Raw genomic sequence first — 25,154 nt, forward strand, 5'->3', positions numbered from 1 at the left:
TCACAACACTTTCAGTCAAATGACCTTGGCCAGTGACCTTGATAAGGCTGAATTCTCCTACTGATAGTGGAATGAATTACTTACTCTGTACAGACACAGAACAGTACCATGCTTTGGAACAAAAACAAGGTGCAATTTAACCAGAAGATACTAAGGAACACTTAACCAGCCAAACAATAAGTGGGTTTAAAGAAATAAAATAGATAAAAAAGCCGCAGCTCATTTGCGCTTTTCTGGTTTTGCTTCTTTCTTTTTATTCCTTTCTAATCCACTCTGGCTTTAGGTCATGGGCATTTTTACCTTTTCTTTAAGTGACATTGTTAAAGTGAGACTATTCCTTTAATTTTCACTAGAGTAAACATTCAGTTCTTTTCAACTTAGTAATTCATATAAAAAATAAAATGGCAATATGATATGGATGACTGTTTTTCAATATTAATGATTGACTTATGGTAGTGTATAGCTAGCCCAGGAATTAGTGAAGATTTCATTGTGGTTTACCCTTGGATAAATTCTGAACAAATCTGATACTTCAAGTGAACTCTTTTTAATGGACCATTATATTATTTCGATATTATTTCTTCTATCAGAAGACAAAACAACTGGTGTATGGAAGTTTCTTCCCAGAAACTGGACATCACTGTCATTTTAGAAACACCTTCTATTAAGAGCTTTGCAAAATTCATGTGTGAAACTAGGTTCTGCAAGACCAAAAACTTAGTAAAATTGAACAGGGCAGGCAAGGGCAAGATCACGAGAAAAAGGTGCTTCAGTCCCTAACAGAGCATATTGTAAGCATTAAAATCTTCAGCAAACTTGTGGAGAAAAAACAAGCAGTATCTCAGAGCAATATTACTTCATATACCTTTACTACATCCTAATATTAACAGAGTGTCCTCATATGAATTTGCCCACATCTTCAGCTTTCTGCTTTTCCTCAGTCATAAGGAATTAAGTGAACAGAAGAATGGCAAATTCACGTCTTGCTAGACACACCTCAGAGCCTGGCACATAGGGCTGCTTCTATATTAACACCAGAACACACAGTTATGAGTTAGAAGAGGGTCTGTTGGTAAACCTGTCCTATGTCTAGTTCAGATACCATAAATGTTAAACAATGTAGATTGATAGCCTAATTTGGACTTCTATGTTTACCAAGATCTATGCTTATTGCTAAAAGTAATAATTACTATTAAATATTGTAGCCAATGTAGCAAATGTAATAACACTTATTAAAATTGCTATTAGTTCCTCCTGTTATACACAAACAAAAGGAAAGGGGCAAAAAAGTAACAATGTCATCTATTCCAGGATATAGAGCATCTGTAGTTGCAACATTTCACTCAATTAAACAGACTAGACATATTTAAAATTGTGAGGCGGTACCTAGCCAAAGCCAGTGCCCTGTTTACTCTCTCCTCGAGGCCTGTGGTTCCCAAAGCTTTCCACATCAGCCAGAATTTGAATGCATCCGGACGCCTGCTGCACTGAATGGACTTGTCACCAGTGTCATAGCTGACATTGTAGAACTTGTCCTGCTGGAACAGGTATGTGGCATTGGCAGAGTAACACTTCTTCAGGAGGCCCTATTAGAAACAAAATAGAGACTTAGATTGCTGATAAGCATTTTCAAACCTTTTTATCTTCATAAGTTAAAGCCTTTTTTTCCAGTCTGTACCAACTGCTTAGTAAAACAGAACTGGATGTGCAGGAAACTATCCAAAGCTTATGGTGTGGTTTAAGAATGCTTGATGAACCTGAACTCAGTGAAGTCAGCACTGACAACACCGAAAATTTTGTTCTTGTTTTCTTCATAATGTCACTGAAAAGTTGCAGGTTGAAAAGAAACTCTGACTCAGATCTCAAGAAACCATGGGAGTCAGTACCACAGAAACAGTTGCCCAAAGACACGAATGGGTGGGAAAGAAGGAGGAGGAGGAGAAGCCTATGTCCACTGCTCTAGTCTATAGATTGGAAAAGCAGCCCGAGGAGCTTCCTCCATGTTCACCAACGGCCCAACCTATTCCTTCTTTGTCAAACAAAGAATTTTTTATATGGCACAGTTAGTTGCATGTAGGGAAGATTTTAGCCCCAAGAAATAAATGTTTAGCACAGAAAATAGTCACTGAGTATTTAGCATAGGCTATCTGACTGTTTGAGTGGAAATACCACAAGGAGATTAGTGCAACCCAAATTTTTGTCTCTTTTCACAGTTCAGACAATTTTAACATTTGAAAATAAACCTCAGAAAAGGCGCTTCAACATACCCTAATTACGGTGTGTTAATGAAATTATTTTTATTCAGCAATCTGAGAGGCTGCGTGGGCAGACATGAGCAGCAGAAAACGGACAAAGATAAATGAGTAACCTGGCAAGTTCCAGCAAAGAACAAAGATGAGAAACAGAAAGCACTGAGGCTGTTATATGTTTAAAGGTACAGAGGAAGAGAAGAGGCATAGGACTGGCTATTGGCTGAAGAATGAAATATCGAAGTATACTCTGTAATACTATGAAGTAGAGAGAAGGGCTGGCAGATGGCAGGTTGCAAAAGTGAGATAAGGGTGGCCTCACAAGGAGCCCAGGAGACAGAAAAGGTGGTAGATTTGTCAGTGATATTAAAAGTGAGTAAGAAACATAAACCACAATCCGTAAGATAACACCAGAATAGAAATTCAGATGAGGTTAAAGACACGGCTACAGCATCTTATTCAGATCTGCAACCATGTATTTAAGTGACAGTTGAACCAGAAGCCTTCCATGTAGAACAGACCAAGGAACAAAAGTGGACAGCATGACAGAAGTTGCTAAACAGTACCTCAAAGACAACAATTAATTTTCCATTCAACATCACTCTTCAGTTTGAACCAACAGAAAGAGCATTTCACATTTAATCCCTTCCTCTGCATCTGCTGCAGGTCTGATTTCAAAATAGCAGTGTCTGACATCGCTCTTAATCAAAGCGTCATATTCCTGTAACAGAGGTACTGTTCTTGATCTACATTACAATACCCTACTGATAACTTTGGAACAGGCAATAAAATAGAGAAAAAATATCAAGACAAAAAAAAATCCAAAGGAGAAATAATCCACTGGCACACACAGAATAAGTCTCCCTCTTACCTAGCAATTTCAATTCCCTCCATCAATACTAAAACCAAAACAAAAAAAAAAAAAGAAAAAAAATCAACCTGTGCACCTATTCATAGAGTACAATAGGAGAAGAAAACCAAAGGTTTCACCACAACTTCTGTAGGGGTTTGACAATCCCATTGTCATATTGCTGGTTTGCAAAAAGGACAGCAAATTCCATCTGAACTCTTTAGCCACAGGGTCAGCACACATTCAGCCTTGTGAAAAGACAGTTTATGTGACAGCTTGGGAAAGAAGGGGCAGCAGCTGCTTTCCCTCTGCAGTCAGAGTGATAATGCGCTGCTGCAGCACACAGTAGCTATAGCTGGAAAGTCAATGCTGGGTGCAGTTTTTTGCAACGTACAAGATTCTCACACCTACTTTCCAACTCTCTCAGAAAAAGGCAAAAAGATTACATTAAAAGCTGAAGAAAAGTCAAGCACTGAAGCATCCATCCTTTACAGTTTTTCTACAGCTTTTTGTTCTCTGGCTAGCAGCTGCACAACAGGAAGAGGAGTCCACCTGCCAAGCCATTGTGCCCTATTCGTTTAGATTGCCATACCTTGATTTTCAAGGGAAATACGTTTGTTGTTTTTTTTTTTTTTTAAAAAAAGTAGCAACATCCACAAATTTAAGTTAATTGCTTTGTCTTTTACTGACTTTAAAATTTTGCAATGTTCCTGCAGTGAGCGTATAGCAGGGTTGATCAATGTGGAACTATCTTCTGCCATATCAGAATGTAATACAGCTGCACAATAGAGGACATCACAGGATACTGGTTCCTCTCATGCCTGTCACCTGAGAAACAGCAACTTCTGATGTCACAAGAAACCTAAAGTCAGTTGGTAACATTATAGAAAGACCAAGAAGTTCACTTAAGATCACAGTACAGCTGCTGAGTTTCATAGTTCAAAAACAAGTGTTCTAGAGTGAAAATGCAACAAGAACAAATAGTTCAGTATCTCTGAGTGAGTTCAAATTCATGGGAACATATTTCATTTAAAAAAAAAAGTGGGTACTGTTCTACTCTCTTGGTGCATCCAAAGTTGACAAGACTTGCTGCCTTGATGATCTTTTTCCATCTGCTTATCTTACTAATCATGCAACACACTCAAGAAATCTTGCTGAAGCTATTGCCTATTGCCAACCTCCAGAGGCAAGTACAGTGACATCCTCCAGCATGTCACTAGAGCAGACAGGCAAAGAAATAAAAATTATGCTTTGTGAGAAAGAAGGAAATGTGCCAAACCAATGCAAGAAGCAACGTGAAGGTGAAAGATAAAGGAAGAGAAAGGGAACATTGCAGAATACAGTTCGGGTGGGGAGGACAACAGAAAAGGAAAAGAATCCAAGGTACATTTTATGATCAAGAAAGCAGTTACTCCTTGATTGCTGCTGTCTCAAAAGTAATAGACTCCAATATGCTGAAGACATAAAAAGTCACCTCAGTTTTCCTAGTTAATTGATGGAAAAGTAGAAGAAAAAAAAATTAAGAAGTATGCTTTCTAAAACTCAACATTCTCAGTCCCAAGAAGACCCAACAGTTTTCCACACAGTAACTGAGCTGCTCCATCTATTCAGAAGTGTTGCAAAAATTTCATTAGAACTGCCCCATTTGACAAGTTTGAGATTCTTTCTTCAGCATCTTTTCTTCTTCTACCCTTTGCACAGAGACTAATGGTAGTGCTCTACCTTATACTGGAGCTGTTAAAGTTTATAAATGGAAATACTATTTTCATAAAGGCCCTAGTCCGCTATGAAGTTTCAAATAGCCTTTGGTTTTGATGAACTCTGGATAGTTCCTGTGTGTTCTATCTAATGGCAAATAAATGAATAATTATTGATACTAAACTCAATATATAAGAGTTCCAGTTTCATAGTTCAACACGCTTTTCTCATTGAACGCACTTACCTACAGCAAGCCTTCTGATCTCTTTCCATTTCCATTGCTAGTTAAAAGTTAATTTCAATTTCATTAACAAAACATCTTTTTCCCAAGCCAAACACCTTCCTCATTTGCCTCATCTGAAGCAATAAGGACAATCTTTTGAATGGCATACTTGAAAATTCTCAAAAGCAGTGCAGTGCAAAAGGCCACCCCTGTAATTCATTCCAAGAGGTGAAAAGGAGCTCTCAGTTGTACTAACCCCAATCAGAAAGCAATAGGAATAGAATATATCCTGCAGCTGCCCTGGAAAGGAATCAGGGAAGTAGATATCTTTGTGGTACTGCTAACGATGAGGAAGAGATTACACTGTAGATGGCTACCATGATCACCTCAAGCAATCATATTCTCTGCTAAACTGGGATTTCATTAGCTACATTCTTTGCAACTTTATTTTTAACCAATAAGTGAAAATTCTGCTCATTACCTAGAATTGATTGCTAATTACCTAACCTAGTGCTACACTCTAATGAGTCACAGAACTTTGACACATCACTATTTATATGGTGGTAATATTCATGTTTATATGGATTATAGCAAGGACAAATTGAAGTAGCTCTGTGGTCTTAAGGGAGCGTGTACAACCCAAGACTGATCAATAGCATTTTAAGAACCTATAAGAACAAAGTTGGTTCACTAATGTTTTGGGAATATCAGTCCACCTAGCTTTATGTTTAAACAGTCAAGGCAATTCAAGCCATAGCAATACAAGAGTTTCCTGAGTAAGTCTATCAATACAAAAGTGATGAAAGTTACTCAAGGTATGGCAGTGAAAAAGGGATAGCCATGCATTTCTTGAGCACTTTAAGCACTGAAGAACTACTGTCATTGATCTGAGCTTTTACGGAGGATTAACCAATCCCTCCTTCCCTTTGGTGAAAACACTTCTGCCTTCTAATCAAGTCAAACACATATTTCTCTTTTCTATCTCTACCTTCTTTGGAAATCATTCTAATTTTATTTCACTAAGGCTAGAAGATATACTTTTATTGGCAATTCACTGCAGTTTATCCTTTTTATTTTTAATCTGTATAGGAAAATATTTAAATACAATGTTTCATTCTAATAACCTAGCTGCAATGTCTTAAGCCTATTAACACCGCTAAACCCCATAGCTTTATTGATGCTATGTGGCAAGAAAAACAAACCAAACAAAAACAGTTACCACTACATTGTGATGATTCCTTCTAAAGATTATCTTTTCATATCTAGAGTAAAATACAAATTTTGGGCTTGTAAACAATCTATAGCTTAAGGAAAATAAAACAAGAGGCAGAAAAACAAACCAAAGGACATTATTTGCTCACCTGTAATCACCTAACCCTAACCCTGAGACCACAGTTTCCAAATGGATCTCAAAGCAAATGGAAAGACAGGCTAACAAAACTTCCTGAACCAGACCTTCAAAGGGAGCCAGGGCTTGATTCATAAATGGGACTTAATAACTATGCTTAACATTTTGCTGCTCTGATTTCTTGCAGGATTAACCACTTCAGAAACTACCCGAGGATCCCTGAACATTCACTAGCAAAGCAATGTGTGCCAAAATTCCAGCTCCCATCTCAGCATCCAGCTCTTAATAAAGCATCCTAATCAAAGTGTGAAGGAATTATGTTCACATATAAATGTATGCTTTATCTGCAGCCACAGGTATTTATGTAATTTAGGAGCAGTGGAACAAGCTCCAACGTGAGGAACCAATACATGTACTCTTTCATACTCTTACTGCTGTGCAAATAACATTTTTAATAGGAAACTGGGTCCAGCTGCCTGCTCCAGACCTGGTATAGAGAGGGTCAAAGCGAAGCAAGGCCTTTCTGGCAGTGTCTTAACTAAGCATTTGGTCTTCCTTTCTTAAAAATTTATATTCCAACACGTCAAAAAAAGCTGATAAGAAGGTACTCAAATTTGTATGTGCTTCTGTTTGCATATAAAGACTACAGTGGCAGATACACAACACATGTAAGTGCCAATTTTCCAGGAGTTAAACACAAAGTAAAATGCGCTCTCCTCCCTGTGCTGGTTTTGGCTGAGAAGGGGTTAATTCTCCTCACTGTGGGGGTCAGCTACCTTTCCAGCTTCCCGCGCTCTGCCGCGTGGCGTGGCAGGGGGGGCTGGGAGGGGCAGGGCCATGGTGGGGGCGGCTGACCCCGACTGGCCAATGGCAGGTTCATTCCATACCATGTGACACCATGACCAGTATATTGAGGGGGGGGCAGTGGCAGCGCGCGGGCGGCGCGGCGTCGGGTCGGCGGGCGGCGAGCGGCTGCGGCGCGTGCGGTTTGTTCCGGCGGTTCGTTCCCCCTCTCCCCTCCCCTCCCTTCCCCCCTCCCCCGGGGCTTTGCGCCTCTCATTGTTCTCCTTCACATTGCATTTCTACTGTTGTTTCTTTTAATTTTCATTATTAAACTGTTCTTATCCCAACCCACGAGCGTTACCCTTCTGATTCTCTCCCCCATCTACCGGTGGGGGAGTGAGCGAGCGACTGTGTGGGGCTGAGCTGCCGCTAAACCACGACAGTCTTTTTGGCGCCCAACGTGGGGCACGAGGGTTGGAGATAACAACAGCTGCTGGTCACAGCACCATGTTGTCCTTTTTGCAGTGGGTGTTAAAAATCGGTGTTGGTTGTTTGAGTCTGCTGTGTTCTGCTGTGATTAGTAATGTTTTGCCTACGAGATTTGTTATACAAACACTCGTTTTCAGCTTTACCTGGTATTTGGGGTTTTTGCTGAAACCGTTACTGTACTTCGGATACCACCTTGTTGAGGCAATTAGCAATTATACCTCCTCCTCTGAGAGATTTTATATGGAGGAAATACAGAATAATACCTTTGCAACTTTGTTCTATGATGTCTGTGCCTTTGTTACAACAACGTTTTTGTATCTTGAACATCCTTGGGTGGTTAAGGTGCAGTCATTGTTAGTTTTTGGGCATGTTGTTTTGGTTTTGACTAAGCAACTTAAGAATATCACTCAGAAATCTGCCCCGAGGCTTGATAGTTACGAGTGGCAGGGCATGTGGGATAGCATGGGCAAATACCTAGGGCAGTGGGCACCCCCAGTGTTTTGGAGTTTCACCCCCGAGCAAGTGCAGAATCCTAAAAAACTAGTAGAATATTTGGAGAAAGTATGTTGTTACGCTGGGAACTCCAGAGAGACACAGATAACTGCAACGTGCTGGGGTCTGGCCCATGCATACCGAGCCCTGCTCAACAGTATTCAGTGCCCCCAGGGGGAAGAGAATGTCTCTGGATTGAAATGCAAAGTGACTGGCACTGTAGACAATCCAGCCCTGACAACAGGCACTGCAGCCACTCAAACCCCCACAACAAGTACCGGAGCTAGCTCAGAAAATAAACCCGTACCAGTATCAGTTGCCCCCATACATAAGACGAAATATTGGAAGCGGACATCAACTCGTTTAGAACGGGATGATGAAGAACCAGGGCCATCGCGGGGAGAGGAGGGAGAAGTAATAAATGAAATAGAGACCACCCGATCCCTGTCCTTAAGCGAGTTGCGAGATATGCGAAAAGATTATAGCCGTCGTTCAGGTGAGCACATTGTCACCTGGCTGCTCCGATGCTGGGATAATGGGGCCAGTAGCCTGGAACTAGAGGGAAAAGAAGCCAAACAATTGGGATCCCTTTCTGGGGAAGGGGGCGTTGACAAAGCAATTGGAAAAAAACCACAAGCCCTCAGCCTCTGGAGGCGACTCCTGTCTGGAGTGAAGGAAAGGTATCCCTTTAAAGAAGATGTTACATATCGCCCAGGAAAATGGACAACTATGGAGAAAGGCATCCAGTATCTCAGGGAATTAGCTGTGTTTGAGGTGATTTATGGTGACCTGGATGATCAACGGTCATCCAAAGATCCAGATGAAGCCGAGTGCACACGACCCATGTGGCGGAAGTTTGTACGGAGCGCACCATCTTCGCATGCAAACTCATTGGCAGTGATGTCCTGGAAAGATGACGAGACACCAACGGTGGCAGAGGTGATAGATAGGCTCCGGGATTATGACACAAATATCTCTTCCTCGCTTGTCTCTGCTGTGGAGAAACTATCCCAAGAGGTCCAGCAACTCAAAGAAGATCTGTCCTACTCCCCACCTCGACAGAGCAGTGTCTCAGCTGTTAGGAATAAGCGTCCTTTGGCTCAAAGAAGGGGATACACACCACGGGCCACCCTATGGTTCTACCTGCGTGACCACGGAGAGGACATGATGAGGTGGGATGGCAAGCCTACTTCGACCCTACAGGCACGAGTACATGAACTGCAAGGAAGAACAGTCACTCAGGGAGGCTCTTCCAGGAAAGCTGCTGCTCCAGTTTCCAGCGAGCAAGTCCCCAGACAGAGGAGTAGAAGCGCAGATTTTATTTCTAAGTGTAATAGAGGGACTCCTGATTCACATTTACAGGAAGTGAGTTGTGACTGCCATGATCAGGACTAGAGGGGCCCTGCCTCCAGCCGGGTGGAGGAAAGGGATAACCGGGCTTACTGGACTGTGTGGATCCGATGGCCTGGCACGTCCGACCCACAGGAGTATAAAGCTTTAGTGGACACCGGCGCACAGTGCACCTTAATGCCATCAAACTATATAGGGGCAGAACCCATCAGCATTGCTGGAGTGACAGGGGGATCCCAAGAGCTAACTGTATTGGAGGCCGAAGTGAGCCTAACTGGCAATGAGTGGCAGAAGCACCCCATTGTGACTGGCCCAGAGGCTCCGTGCATCCTTGGTATAGACTACCTCAGGAGAGGGTATTTCAAGGACCCAAAAGGTTACAAGTGGGCTTTTGGTGTAGCTGCCTTGGAGACGGAGGAAACTGAACAGCTGTCTACCTTGCCCGGTCTCTCAAAGGACCCTTCTGTGGTGGGGTTGCTGAAGGTCAAAGAACAACAGGTGCCAATCGCCACCACAACAGTGCACCGGCGGCAATATCGCACCAACAGAGACTCTCTGATCCCCATCCATAAACTCATTCACCAACTGAGGAGCCAAGGAGTCATCAGTAAGACCCACTCACCCTTTAACAGTCCCATATGGCCAGTCCGGAAGTCTAATGGAGAGTGGAGACTAACAGTAGACTATCGTGGCCTGAATGAAGTCACTCCACCATTGAGTGCTGCTGTGCCAGACATGCTAGAACTTCAATACGAACTGGAGTCAAAGGCGGCCAAGTGGTATGCCACAATTGATATTGCTAATGCATTCTTCTCAATCCCTCTGGCAGCAGAGTGCAGGCCACAGTTTGCTTTCACATGGAGGGGCGTCCAGTACACCTGGAATCGACTGCCCCAGGGGTGGAAACACAGTCCTACCATTTGCCATGGACTGATTCAGACTGTACTGGAACAGGGAGAAGCTCCAGAACACCTTCAATACATTGATGACATCATTGTGTGGGGCAGCACAGCAGAAGAAGTTTTTGAGAAAGGTGAGAAAATAGTCCAAATCCTTCTGAAAGCTGGTTTTGCCATAAAACAAAGTAAGGTGAAGGGACCTGCACGAGAAATCCAGTTCTTAGGAATTAAATGGCAAGACGGTCGTCGTCAGATTCCAATGGATGTGATCAACAAAATAGCAGCCATGTCTCCACCAACTAGCAAAAAGGAAACACAAGCTTTCTTGGGCGTTGTGGGTTTTTGGAGAATGCATATTCCAAATTACAGTCTGATCGTGAGCCCTCTCTATCAAGTGACCCGGAAAAAGAATGATTTCAAATGGGGCCCTGAGCAACGACAAGCCTTTGAACAGATTAAACGAGAAATAGTCCATGCAGTAGCTCTTGGGCCAGTCCGGGCAGGACAAGATGTAAAAAATGTGCTCTACACTGCAGCCGGGGAGAATGGCCCTACCTGGAGTCTCTGGCAGAAAGCACCTGGGGAGACCCGGGGTCGACCCCTAGGGTTTTGGAGTCGGGGATACAGAGGGTCTGAAGCCCGCTATACTCCAACTGAAAAAGAGATATTGGCAGCATATGAAGGGGTTCGAGCTGCTTCAGAAGTGGTTGGTACTGAAGCACAGTTGCTCCTGGCACCCCGACTGCCAGTGCTGGGCTGGATGTTCAAAGGAAACATCCCCTCTACACACCATGCAACTGATGCTACGTGGAGTAAATGGGTTGCACTGATCACCCAGCGGGCTCGAGTAGGAAACCCCAGTCGCCCAGGAATCTTGGAAGTGATTATGGACTGGCCAGAAGGCAAAGATTTTGGATTATCACCAGAGGAGGAGGTGACACGTGCTGAAGAAGCCCCACTGTATAACAAACTGCCAGAAGATGAGAAGCAATATGCCCTGTTCACTGATGGGTCCTGTCGCCTTGTGGGAAAGCACCGGAGATGGAAGGCTGCTGTATGGAGTCCTACACGACAAGTAGCAGAAACTGCTGAAGGAGAAGGTGAATCGAGCCAGTTTGCAGAGGTAAAGGCCATCCAGCTGGCCTTAGACATCGCTGAACGGGAAAAGTGGCCAGTGCTCTATCTCTATACTGACTCCTGGATGGTGGCAAATGCCCTGTGGGGCTGGCTGCAGCAATGGAAGCAAAGCAACTGGCAGCGCAGAGGCAAACCCATCTGGGCTGCCACATTGTGGCAAGATATTGCTGCCCGGGTAGAGAAACTGGTTGTAAAGGTACGGCATGTGGATGCTCACGTCCCCAAGAGTCGGGCCACTGAAGAACATCGAAACAACCAGCAGGTAGATCGGGCTGCCAAGATTGAAGTGGCTGAGGTGGATCTGGACTGGCAGCATAAGGGTGAACTATTTCTAGCTCGGTGGGCCCATGACACCTCAGGCCATCAAGGGAGAGATGCAACATACAGGTGGGCTCGTGATCGAGGGGTGGACTTGACCATGGATATTATTGCACAGGTTATCCACGAATGTGACACATGCACTGCAATCAAGCAAGCGAAGCGGGTAAAGCCTCTGTGGTATGGGGGATGATGGCTGAAATATAAGTATGGGGAGGCCTGGCAAATTGACTATATCACACTCCCACAGACCCGCCAAGGCAAGCGCCATGTGCTTACAATGGTAGAAACAGCGACTGGCTGGCTGGAAACATATCCTGTCCCCCACGCCACTGCCCGGAACACTATCCTGGGTCTTGAGAAACAAGTCCTGTGGCGACATGGCACCCTAGAGAGGATTGAGTCAGACAATGGGACTCATTTCCGAAATAGCCTCATAGACACCTGGGCCAAAGAGCACGGCATTGAGTGGGTGTATCACATCCCCTATCACGCACCAGCCTCTGGGAAAATTGAACGGTACAATGGACTGTTAAAAACTACACTGAGAGCAATGGGGGGTGGAACATTCAAGCACTGGGATACACATTTAGCAAAAGCCACGTGGTTAGTCAACACGAGGGGATCTGCCAACCGAGCTGGTCCTGCCCAGTCAGAAATCCTACATACTGTGGAAGGGGATAGAGTCCCTGTAGTGCACACAAAAAGTATGCTGGGCAAAACAGTCTGGGTTCTTCCTGCCTCCGGCAAAGGCAAACCCATTCATGGGATTGCTTTTGCTTGAGGACCTGGGTGCACTTGGTGGGTGATGCGGGAGGATGGAGAAATCCGATGTGTGCCTCAAGGGGATTTGATTTTGGGTGAAAACAGTCAATGAACTGAATGGCACAATGTGAACTGCTATATAATATTGTGTGTCACCTCTGTGTTGTATCAATGATATCAGAGTACGAGCCTCCCAACCCATGGAAGATCAACTATGAAACAAGCCGTGCAGCAGTGATGGAACGATGACTGACTCGGTATGCAGCAACCCAACGCCACACACCATCTCTCCCACCCGGAAAGACTGATACAACAGATGGAGCCCAGAGTCATGGACTGCGTGAACTCAATGGACATTTTAATGGACATTTTACAGGGAAGGTCCATGAACTAAGGGAATGATGTCTGTGTATTATGTTAAAGGATGGGAAGGGGAGGGGTGGTGGTTGGTACGGTTGTATTGCATCATATGGGACCTGGGCATGGTGTAAGTGGTATGGAATAAGGGGTGGAGAATGTGCTGGTTTTGGCTGAGAAGGGGTTAATTCTCCTCACTGTGGGGGTCAGCTACCTTTCCAGCTTCCCGCGCTCTGCCGCGTGGCGTGGCAGGGGGGGCTGGGAGGGGCAGGGCCATGGTGGGGGCGGCTGACCCCGACTGGCCAATGGCAGGTTCATTCCATACCATGTGACACCATGACCAGTATATTGAGGGGGGGGCAGTGGCAGCGCGCGGGCGGCGCGGCGTCGGGTCGGCGGGCGGCGAGCGGCTGCGGCGCGTGCGGTTTGTTCCGGCGGTTCGTTCCCCCTCTCCCCTCCCCTCCCTTCCCCCCTCCCCCGGGGCTTTGCGCCTCTCATTGTTCTCCTTCACATTGCATTTCTACTGTTGTTTCTTTTAATTTTCATTATTAAACTGTTCTTATCCCAACCCACGAGCGTTACCCTTCTGATTCTCTCCCCCATCTACCGGTGGGGGAGTGAGCGAGCGACTGTGTGGGGCTGAGCTGCCGCTAAACCACGACACTCCCCATGCAGAGGAGGAGAGATTTCTTCTATTTTCCAGAACATATCTCACTGTACAATAGGATCTGGTTGTATGATCAGTAGTACTTGTGTTTGCAGCCCCCAACAGCCTGGGATTCAGCTCTACAAGTATTTCCAACACAACATCGCCCAGCTGTGATTTAGAAGTGGAATAGGACTGCTCTCTCAGATGTTACACTCCATGTAAAGAGAATACAGAAAAGCTGCCAGAGACCTGAAGTTGGAACAGTGTTTGTGAAGTGACTTTAAATGCCAGGGTAGCTAGAATATGTCATTCCTTTCTGTTTCTTTCCTCTTTCTTCCTGAGAAGTTTCCACTATGCAGCTCGAGTAGTCTAATCATTACCTGAGGCTATATATAATGTACTGGGCCTAATTAGTTAAAAATATAGCATTGAATTCTTCCTGAGCCTGCAATTAAGACACCACATTAATCTTAGTCAATAACTTCATTCTGCTTGTTTTTCATCCTGGAATAAAGATAAAGTGATGGACAAGTAATCCTGGAGTCTAATCCTCTTTAATCCCATAGACGCTAGTCTAAGGAAATTAGGAGCCACACTTCTCCTTGCTGTCCTGCCACATCTCACCCCTGACTTGGAGCAATCAGCTGCATGAGAGCAGTGATTAGCATCTACGCTCTTTGGTCCCCATCAGTTCCTACTACCAGGAATTAGTAACCAATTACATGGACAGCTAACCACTAGCAGCTGAATAGAAAAAATCAGCTGTTTTGACAGAGATTTACAAAGGTGATCTACAAACAGCAGCCGCAAAATAGTGGTGTAAACCTCAGGGGCTCCATATCCTCCCGATGTTCGGTTATCCATAACCTATGACGTATAAGCTAAAATTCAACCCTGATGGTGGAGAATGGACATAAGTCTTAGCAGGACTGAGTTTGGTATGGGGCTTGAAATAATTAACCTCTTACTGGTTTCTTTATTAATATAGAAGAATTCCACAAAGATATAAGCAGGGACATTTACCACATTGTAGACTCATCTCACTTTTGTGCCACTTGAGATCAGAGCTCTGTTGTTTGCTTGCTACACCTTTTAATTAGTCATGGTTTCTGGAATACCTAAATCACCCTGGTGATGAGGAAGAGCTAGTAGAGTAAGGAAAGAAGGCTCAGCACCTTTACCTGCATGTGCTCTATCTCTCTCCTTTTCAACTCTGGTGCACCCACAAAAGTGGTTGTGAAGGGGACCTCTACCTACTTTAAACAGAGATGCAGTACTGCTGCAGTCCCAATGGATGACAGCTATTTTGAGGACTTTGATGAGCCTGGTGTTTAAGTGCTGCAGACCCAGGTGACAATTCATTTCTGAATGCAAAACATGTACAGAAGTTAACTAGCAAGGGCACCAGCTGCAAGGTCTGACCACTAGCAAGTACAATGACTTGGATTGGTTTGACCCTGCTCTCTTATTCACCCTTTATTAATTTTGTGGTGAAATTCAAAATAATATCATTCAGCCTTTGCACTGCAGTGTAGTCACAGTGACTTGCAGTTGTTTTCTAATTATTTCCGCTACCATATCACAGCAATCACAGCCTACCTCATTTAAAAAAAAAAAAATAAAAAAGGACAAGACAAGGGGACTTACAGAGTTGTCTTTCACCAAAAGAGCACAGCACTGGATTCCTGCCAACAGCATTTTATGGGGATTCCAGGCAACAGAATCAGCCCTGCAAAAGTTATAAAGAAAGGGAGGTGGAAATTGCACCCATAATCACGGGTACTAAAGAATCCAAAATGGTCAAACACAATCTAAGCAGATAAATCAGATTTCCTATTTTTTTCCTCCCACACCCCAGTAGGCTCAGAAATCTCTCCAATTAATAGTAATATATATATTTTGGAAAATGCAATTCTCATGGGTGCAAATAGGCCACACAACTATCTCAGTCCCTGGTAAATGTGCCCATGAACTAAACTGACTTACCTGTGGATGCCATGAAGAAGTCTGCAATGCTTCCTTGATATCAAAGCCGAGCCACCCCAAGAAGCCTATTGGAACATTTATAGAGCCAGAACAATATTATTTGTATAAAGTTCTTTTGATAATTCTTCAATAATTTCTGAAGATGTTTTATCTCATTTAAAATGTAGTTTACCAGGTGGTCATTAGGCTAAATTTTGCCTTTAGTATCATCTACTGAAATAAAGATGGCAGCCTGGGGCTATGCCTAAAACAGGAGCTGATGGTTTCCATCAGTGCAATCATGTGAGCCACAACCTACGCTGTCCCTTCTGTGTAAGCAAGAGCATGAACTGAAGTGTCCCTGCATAACCAGACCCATTCCTGGTTCTGAGTCAGAGGTGCTTCTTTTCCCCCGGCCTAAACCTAAACAGTGGGAGCAGAAAGCTCCATTTTGCATACCTTCGTCCTGCTAGCTGTTTCCTTTGCAAGACATTCACAAGGGAAACTGAGGACAGAATGTTAATCTCTGCCAATTGCAAAGTCCAGGCTCAGATCTTCCAGAGTTTGGATATGAAAAGAGAAGTCAGTGAGTAGGCAATAGCAACATTTCTGTTACCTGCAATCCAACTGACGTTAAAATAGAGTAAGACTCACCACATATCAGTCAGGTCATCAATGAGCTAGGTGTGTGGTGTAAGAGGCATTTAGGCCTTCTCTGTAATGAGGAGCTCTCCACTGAAATACCTTACGGAGTGTCATCTTATCTATTCTAGATACCTGTCCCTGGGTAGCACCTTTTGCAGATGTCTATAGATGGACTATAGAAGGAACCCAGGCAACAAGCTTATATTACCCACGGTTAACTTCTGGGCAACTGGGGTCATGGAAGGTGATTCTCATCCACGAATTCTGCAAGGATCAGATTTCACACACCAGCTGCTATGAATCTTTAGTTCTCAAACAACATTTGCCCATAAGGGCAGGGTGGGTAAGAACATGCAACAAACAGTAGAGATGTCAAACAGTGCATTTAAGAAATTATTATTAAATACGAAAAAAAAGGATTTTGAACATTCATGCAGGCAGAATCCACTTGAACAAATTCCCTGTGATATAAGCAAAGCTCCTCAGAGACACACAGGAGGCATCAGTCCACCAAACACACCTGAATTCAGCTTGCTTAAAAAAAAATATATAATTTTGGACTAATGAAGAAGAAATCACTGAAGATTCCTGATCTAAGCATGGAGAACATGTGCTTGTTTGGGTTTTGTTCTTTTTTTCCTTGAAAGAAACAGATGTGATAGCTGATCTATGAATTTAGCATCAGTATTTGCTTCATAGGCGATACATTAGGAGAAATATCTGCTCTCTCTGGGAGACTGGAACAGTAAAGGCTCACAAGGAAAGTGAAAGGTTAATAACTTGTCTTAACGCACGTCGTTCTCATTAATGTAGTACATTAATGCGCCACATCATATTTTATATTGTCATGTTCAGAAAACCCTTACTGAGAAAAGGGCTGCTGCTCAATCTACAGGTGGGACTTCAGGCAGGAAATTATTTGCCTCAAACTTCACAGTAATCCTGTGACACAACCATGACTTGAAACTGGGTTTCCCCAGCTAGCCCAAATTAGCCATGTTATGGGAGGGCCATCAAACTCATCTTCCCATTCATAAACAGATTTTACTCTTCTCATTCTATGATTCAATAAAGTCCAAACAGTCACAAAGTTATTCCCTGATTTTTGTAATTTATAAGCAACCCATTGAAATATAATAGATCTTTAAAAAATTTGTGCTCAAAGGTATCTGTATTTGAAAAAGTTGACATCTTCACAGTGTCTCTGAAAAACAGGACTAGAAAGGCCCTCAAGAGGTCATCTCAACAGTGTGCCACCCCCAAAGGCAGGATCAGCCATACCCATCTCATTTCTGTCAAACACTTGTCTTTTCTAAAGACTATTAATCAATAAATGCACCTAGCTTCTGATTAGCAAAGTGAAAAATAAAGGTGCAGAGAGACAGCAACAATTGCTGCTTCCACAGCACTATTGGCACTGCTTTCTGCCTTTGTTTTAAAGGTTACTGCTGGAGATCTGTAAGAGAGGGGTGATAGTACTAGAGATCCAGGCCTCTCCACCACTTTTCAGTATCAGCTTGAGACTCAGAACTTCAAGATGAATTTGTGCTCTATGATTATTTACCCAATTTAAAGATCCAGAGCTGGCAAAAAAAACCACCCAAAATTAACCAGAAGGCACATAAGAAGACTGAGAATCACTGGCTTTGTCTGGTTTTAAAGACCTCTAATGATGGAGGCTGCACAACTTAACCACTTAATTTGTGTTTAAGGGTAACAACCCTACTAATTTAAACTGTCAGTCCTAAACAGTGTTACCTCTTGTCATACCTGCAGTGGTCAGGGGAACAGACTATTCCTTTTCTTTTTGCAGCAGCTTTTAAAGCATCTGTAGACTATTACGTATTGTCCCTTTGTCTTTTCTAGTTTAAATAAAATCAGTGCTTTCAGTCTTTTCTCATTGATCGTAATTTCTAGATATGGTTCTGTTTATCCTCACTGCTTTACTATTTTCTAATCTTTCTCCTGTGGGTCCTAAACCTTCTTGAAATGGAGCTTTTTTTTTTTTTTAGACACAATGTAGATAAAGCAGATGGAGCACTAAGCAGAAAGAGAGGATTATTTTAATGTACCTTCTTTATTCAATGCTGAAAGCCATTTAACCCTATTCAAAAATGCTTACAATCACCGATTTGTGATGTACCGCAAACCCCAGAATCTTTTCCTGAAGGTCTGCTGTCGAGCCAACAATCCCCAGCCCGTTTGTGCAGTTGATTATTACAGCTTAAACTCAGAGATCTCTTTATTGAACTGTAGCCTAGTTTTTCCACTTTTTTCTCCAAACTGTCAAGATCTCTTTGATTTCTAATCCTGTCCTCCCACTGCCTTGTTTTTTTGCAGCAGTTTGATGTCATTTTCAAATTTAGTCAGTGTATTCCTTTTCATCCAAGTTATTAATGAGAACACCAGATAACTTCTAACCTAGGATGGACCTTTGTGGAATCCTGCTCAAAATTTTCTCCCCTTTCAGCAATGAACCCCTGGTAACTGCTCTCTGGGTATGATTTTCCAGCCAGGTTTTCACTCACTACAGCAGCTGCAGCTTGGCGTGTTTCTCTGGCTTTCTGGTAAGATATTGCAAGGCACAATAAAGTTAACTGCTTCTCCTCCGTCCATGAGATGAAAGAAAGAAGGTAGATTGATCAAACCAGATTGACATATTTTGTTTGTGACAAATCGAGCTGAGAGCAATGCAGGGTAGCTCAAAACACACAGATTATCACCCATGTCCCATGCAACACTGGTAACTAGGTAAGAGAAAATTAGTGTTTCATATGCAACAAACTGCTTAGAGCTGAACAATGGGAATCACAGCGTTCACAATGTGATTAAACGACCTAAGCACAGGCTAATATGTCAAACCTCATTTTCTGTACTGGTCTAGCCATAGGAGAAAATTGTTCTTTTTGTAAGCATGGGAAAAATACTCATACATAGTACTTAAAGCTACAGGAACACAATACATGACATAGGTAAGTGCTGGAGCTGGAGGGCATGATGATTTATTTTGCATCATCAATAAGAAAGGCATCATAGATGTACAATATAATGCAATAAGCAACTGGAATGTGTGCATTAATACTGTAAGTGCACAAAATAAGCCTAGCTATAGTCTTTGCACTTAGGCTGATGAATAGCTTGACTGCTGAGACAGTTTGGGCTTATTGGTATTATCTTCTTAAAACAACCTTTTCCTTAACTCCCTTTTCGTCTTTAGGTTTGTCTCCATGTGAGAGCTTATCTACTATTTCTGACTTTATTAAAATATATCTTCAGGAAGCTCACTGATTTTATGTTGACATTCTCCCTTTTGCCCTTCCCAAGAATCATGAGCTTTATCATTTCATATTTAAGAGTTTCCCTAAGGCAATCATATCAATCTTTGGGATCAGAAAATATTCTGAAATAACACACATCGGTGTAAATCTGGAAATAACACCACTGACATTCATAAAAGATATTCTTATAAACAGCTCTTGAGACCATTTGCAGTAGATAATCCTCATTCCCATCAATGATACATGAGAAGTCCTAAATCAGACAGAACTTTCCCCGTTTCTTAATCTTCGCTTTAATTGTACTGCCTCTTTTTTCCTCCAAAGTTACAGCAGGCCCAAACCGCAGTACTCACTTGCTATAACTCAGACTGCATAATATGTAAATCATTCAACAAGAAACCAGGCCTTTTAGAAGAATGTAGATCCTCAAAGCTTTTAAAGATATCATATTCTCGCCTATAAGGTTAGAAGGTAGGCTTGCTTAAAAACAAACTAAACCAACTCTTCACTATGTTTCTGAATGGCAGATACCTGGTTTCACTGTACCTTTTCACATATTATTCTAGTAAACCTATTTCTAACGATGCTGTGAGTAAAAAATGGTCACATGAATTACTGTCTGCTCATTTTACCATAGCAAATTTGTATATACATGTGTCCCTGATGTCACTTACTTTAAAAGCTTTCAGTCTTTTCCCCATACCCTGTTCTCATAAAAATACAGCTAGAAATTTCAAACAAAAAATAAACAGCCATCCACTCAACTTTTCATAAGGGTGAGAGAAAAGATGGGAAAAATACCGATAGAACTTCTGAGAACCATTGAGAGGTTCATAACATGAGTCACATCTTAACAGAACGATTGGTCTTCTAGACCATAAGCCCAATTTATTACTGGACATTTGTCCTTCTACTGGGAATCAATTAACATCTGACAATTACAGCCATTGCTCAAACAGAAAACTAACTTTAAGGTATTCACTGACGTTTTTACCTTACTTTAACATCAGACAAAATTGGAAGAAGAAAGTTAATTCTTTACAAAACACTGTCAACTGCCTATGAAGTATATAGTTCAGAATACGGCCCATGCTCATCTCACCTAATTTTAGTTATTCAGCTAGAGAGAGAATGCTAGGAGATTACTCATTGTCCTTCTGCAGCCATTGGAGGTGGCTCCAGCCATGCCTATTGAACTCACCCAAGATCCAGCACAGATCCTGAATACATCACTCTTTCCACTGATTATACACAGACAAGCAAGAGGCTAGTGTCTAATGTGAATGCTACACTTCTGCTGAAAATCATCTAGGTCACTCTCACCAGCACACAGCCATGAGGAGACTTAGCAGACACTTTAAATGCTAGGGCTAAATTCTGCATCTTTGCCTCCAAGTCAATAAGAAAACTCTTTTGACTCACACATACAGTGACTTTATTTATTAATGTCTGCGAGACATTTATTTGAAACACACATCACTGCCTACGTGATTTTTCACATTAAAAACAAACACCTCACAAATTTAGAGCAGGTCTAAAAACCTCCATTAATGTTGCTCCAGTTTCTCTCATTGCTCCATGGCTTTTAATCTAGCCATTCTGGATTTGTAGCAATTATAATGAGAAAGCAGTTTTAGAAAATATGAAGAGACCTACTTTTACAAAAATACATTTACATCTAACTCTTTCAGCTAATAAAAAGGCTCAATTATTATTCCAAAAAGGTTCATTTATGGATTTTAATATCCAAACCAAAAATTATAAAGAAATTAGAAAAAAATTTCTGAAAAATTGAGGAAAACATAAGGAGATCTACAGGAAACAGAAAACCATAAATATGAAGCAGAATAATTTATGACTGGTTGAGTCAAAAAAATACCTTTGTTTTAACCTGTATGAACCATATACCACAATTCTAATGTCTCCATTCTCCAATAGAATGTGGAAAGAATCTGAACTTATATTTGTATACAATCACCCCTGAAACACTTTTAGGAGGTAGCAAGAGGAAATCTATTTTAAAACCATTTTGAAATATAACCTGAGAATGATAAAATAACTTTGACTGCTTGTCACAACCAAATTATTTGCCTTTTTTTAGCACATAACAGAGACAAATCAAACTGTATTTCTGTTCTCTATGCAAAAAAATGTTATTAGAGCTCTACTTACTTCTACAAAGAAACTGCAACAGTCAAAGAAAAATAGCAATTATAAAAAAGCAATGCCAAACAAAACTACACAGTATACAAACTCACGTCAACATGAAACCAGAGGCCATGCTTTTCACAGATATCAGCAATTTTATCCAGAGGATCAAATGCTCCCAGCACTGTTGTGCCTGCTGTAGCACAGACAAGAAATGGTGCTGACCCCTGCAATAGGATTCAAAACAAAAAATTGTCATTTGCACTGCTCATTTCCTCCAGTATATCTGCAGAGCTAAATTATAAAGAGGTCTAGGAATGTAGGACATCGATGCGACAGTCTACATTTTAGTTTCCCAGCAGAAGGTACTGCATTTAAAAGTGCTGATTCTTTAAAAAAACGAAAAAAAAAAAGCATTTTCCATTTCCAGTTAACACCATCCCAGAGCAGACTTTACCAGCTTCAGACTATTTTGACAGATGCTAGTTTTGTCAAAATCAAAACATACCAGATATTTGACATGTCTCTTTATATACTGATTTTAATTTCTCAGCTTCCGCATTTTACTACTGTATTTGCTGCCATTCTGCCAAATTAAATAAAGCTACTAGCTCAGCCAGCAAGCCACCCATGCAAGGAAAGGACTCACCCCCCCAGGGTTTCCACCTGCGCTGACTCTACAATGCCCCTATTCTCTGCCTGGTGAAGAGGAACCTTCAGTTAGGGAACATGATTTGCCTTAGGCAGCACTGGCACACACATGCAGTGACTGGGACAGTCATCACTACCTGACCCCAATGCCTGGTCTACAGCAAAGCGTTATTTTCTTGCTACTCCTGTCTAGAAAACAGGAAGGGCTGTAGATGGCAACTGAAGCTTAGGAGAGAGGCCATTGGAAATCTCAAGACAGTTTTAAGCTTAAACAGGTGGGATAAGGAAAACTATTGTCGGGTTGCAGTCTCAGACAACCATCGCAAGCCATCCATTTTGGTTTCAGTGGCTTTGCTCGTTGCTTTCCCCTTCAACTAATACCAGGAGTGCAGTTACAACAGCAGACTAGGCCACGTATACCAGATGGCACCAGCCGTTGCAGATGCACGTGCCTGTGCCTACTAAGGAGAAGAAACTGAAACAATGAAAAGAATTGGTGGAGTTTGAAGCAACTTCATGAAATTCAGGGTATCAGCCCTATCAATGACAGTACAGTCTCACTTGCTGGTAAATACATGCTGAAGGAGCTCCTCTGCACATTTCAGCATGTGGCCTGCAGCATGACAATGCAGTTACTGAAGATGGACTAAAGCTGTTATTAAATGGTATAATCTGGGATCCCTGGAGTTCACTTGCAGTGAATTAAATCTCTCAGATGATGTAAGTCTCTCTGTTCATATGACTCAATGTAGCTTCACTGAAATCAGACATCAGCTGAAAAATCAAACTTGACACACGAGTGTCTCATATCTTCACTTCAGCTGAAATCCGATCTTTTTTTTTAACAGGCAGGGGGTTGCCACTTTTAAACATCTTCTACGGAAACAGGCTAGATTCACATTTACACTCTGACAGTTTTATACCTTTTTCACAGTGTAGAGGACTGTTAGAATGGTATATAATTATTATTTCTTTGTATTTTAGAATTTCTTTACAAAGTGCTAAAGCATTGAAAAGTAACCTTGAAATCAATTTAAATTAATCCCATACATTCACAAAGAATTACCAGCCTATAATTCACTTCTTGGTCATTCATTCCTAGTACAACCTACCATAAAAGTCAATCAAACTTAAAACCAGCCTGAAGCTGAAGTACAAAACACTTGCAAGTGAGGCAAAGATGCATCTGCTCACCTAGTTTCTCTTACTGTTCTCACCAATTTTATCCCACAGCTACATCAAAGTCGAAGGTCCCCCAGCAGCCAGTAGCTGACCATGACTGAATATGGGGACAAGTCTAGGATGTCTACAAATTCCAAAGATTGTTACCATTACATTTTTCCCTGCAAAGGGAATTTAAATTTTTATTCTTCTTGACAATATAGTTAAAATACATCTCCCTGACCAAATACTAGGGAAAAAAGGCCTAATACTCTTGCTATTTATAGTCAGTGATCATTTTGTGCTCTTATCAGTAGCAAATACATCCTCTGTTGTCTAGAGTCATTAGACTATTTACTATAATTCACTGAAGTATCCTTCTGTAAAAGTTGTAAAGTAGCACTTTATCAAGGACAGACAAAATTACTGAAGCTCTGATGAAATGAAAACCTTCCAATATACCTGTAACTTCCATTAAAATGCAAGTAAGATAGTGTTCTCCTGTAAGCTGAGCTTTTAAATATGGAACATTTGTTTTCAAATTGCAGAGCACCATACTGAGGTTGACCTTTTTTTTTTTTTTAAGATCATAAATGCCAGAGGATTTCTTTCAAATAACCATTAAATTTATTATTACATCAACAAACAAGAATTCTGGTTTTGCAAGACCAAAGAGAAATAAGGTGAGCTAATCAAGCCAAAAGAAGATGCCTTACGATTCACGTTCAGTCCTCCAAGCTCTCTAAAATAAATCATGTTGACTGTAAAAGCACTGTCTTACAGACTGTTGGAATGTATGTTAATGTTGTCCAAATACACACATCAATACACTTCCAGATGCTGGCCTTTGACTTTCTACTTGGCAAAGTCCCTGGGGGAAAACGGGCAGAGGACAGAATCTCTGCACTCTTGCTACAACACTAGAAAGGACCAAATTTAGCATTTGTAACTCGTATGATAGTTTTAGAGACTAAGCCACGTGTTACAGTTCTTGCTCACTGCAGAGGATAGCACAATAGCTGCTGTAATTAACTGAAAAACCTACAGCTCTCATTTACCACTTAAAGAAAAAAAAACAGTGCATCCATTTAAAAAAGGATCAAGACCAAAAGAAATCCTAGAAGAAATGTGCTAAATACTTCAGAGCAGTGTTGTACTCAGGATTTTCATTAGTAGTAAATACCCCATGGAATTTTATTCCCTCGTAAGAATGTAGCACTTAGAAGTCTTGGCTTGTTCCACAAGTTTGTGGCAAATGAATTGCACCTGTAAGAAAGACACTGTTACGTTAACTGCCCTATTTTTAAAGATTTCACTCACTCTTAGTTTTCCTTCCTTTCATTCAGACACAAGCATACTGTCTGCATACACTCCTCCTCTCTCCTTCATGCTTTCTCTCCCCCTCTCACCTCTTTCCTGGCCCGTTGGACTTGTTTCTCCAGTTCCTCAGGTATCATCTTACCTCTAAGGGACACAGATTTAAAACTTTTTCAGTTACATTCAAATAGGTTGGTTATGTACAGCACTACTGCATTTTAAAAAGGCTCAGAGACCACAGCCATGGCTTTTGCTTACTTACCTTTCATCTGTTTTGACGAAGTAAACATTCTCTGTACCAATACCCAGGAAGGAGGCTGCCTTCTTCATGGAGTAATGACACTGTAAATGAAAGAGGCATAAAAAAAAAAGTTCACAATTA

General features: G+C 41.8%; 1 protein-coding gene across 2 annotated transcripts in view; it reads right to left on the minus strand.

Annotated features, from left to right (window-relative positions):
- The window catches only part of GADL1 (glutamate decarboxylase like 1), a 90,329-nt gene that overhangs the window by 43,770 nt on the left and 21,405 nt on the right, over positions 1-25,154 (minus strand). For both annotated transcript variants that reach the window (XM_075083297.1, XM_075083296.1), the window contains 6 exons: positions 25,035-25,114; positions 24,865-24,919; positions 21,754-21,870; positions 15,594-15,658; positions 15,255-15,336; positions 1,387-1,586 (listed from right to left, as the gene is read on the minus strand). In XM_075083297.1, the coding sequence (XP_074939398.1) occupies positions 1,387-1,586; positions 15,255-15,336; positions 15,594-15,658; positions 21,754-21,870; positions 24,865-24,919; positions 25,035-25,114 (599 nt within the window). The remainder of the gene's footprint in view (positions 1-1,386; positions 1,587-15,254; positions 15,337-15,593; positions 15,659-21,753; positions 21,871-24,864; positions 24,920-25,034; positions 25,115-25,154) is intronic.

This window comes from Phalacrocorax aristotelis, chromosome 2 (genome assembly GCF_949628215.1).
Source record: "Phalacrocorax aristotelis chromosome 2, bGulAri2.1, whole genome shotgun sequence".
NCBI classification, from domain to species: Eukaryota; Metazoa; Chordata; class Aves; order Suliformes; family Phalacrocoracidae; genus Phalacrocorax; species Phalacrocorax aristotelis.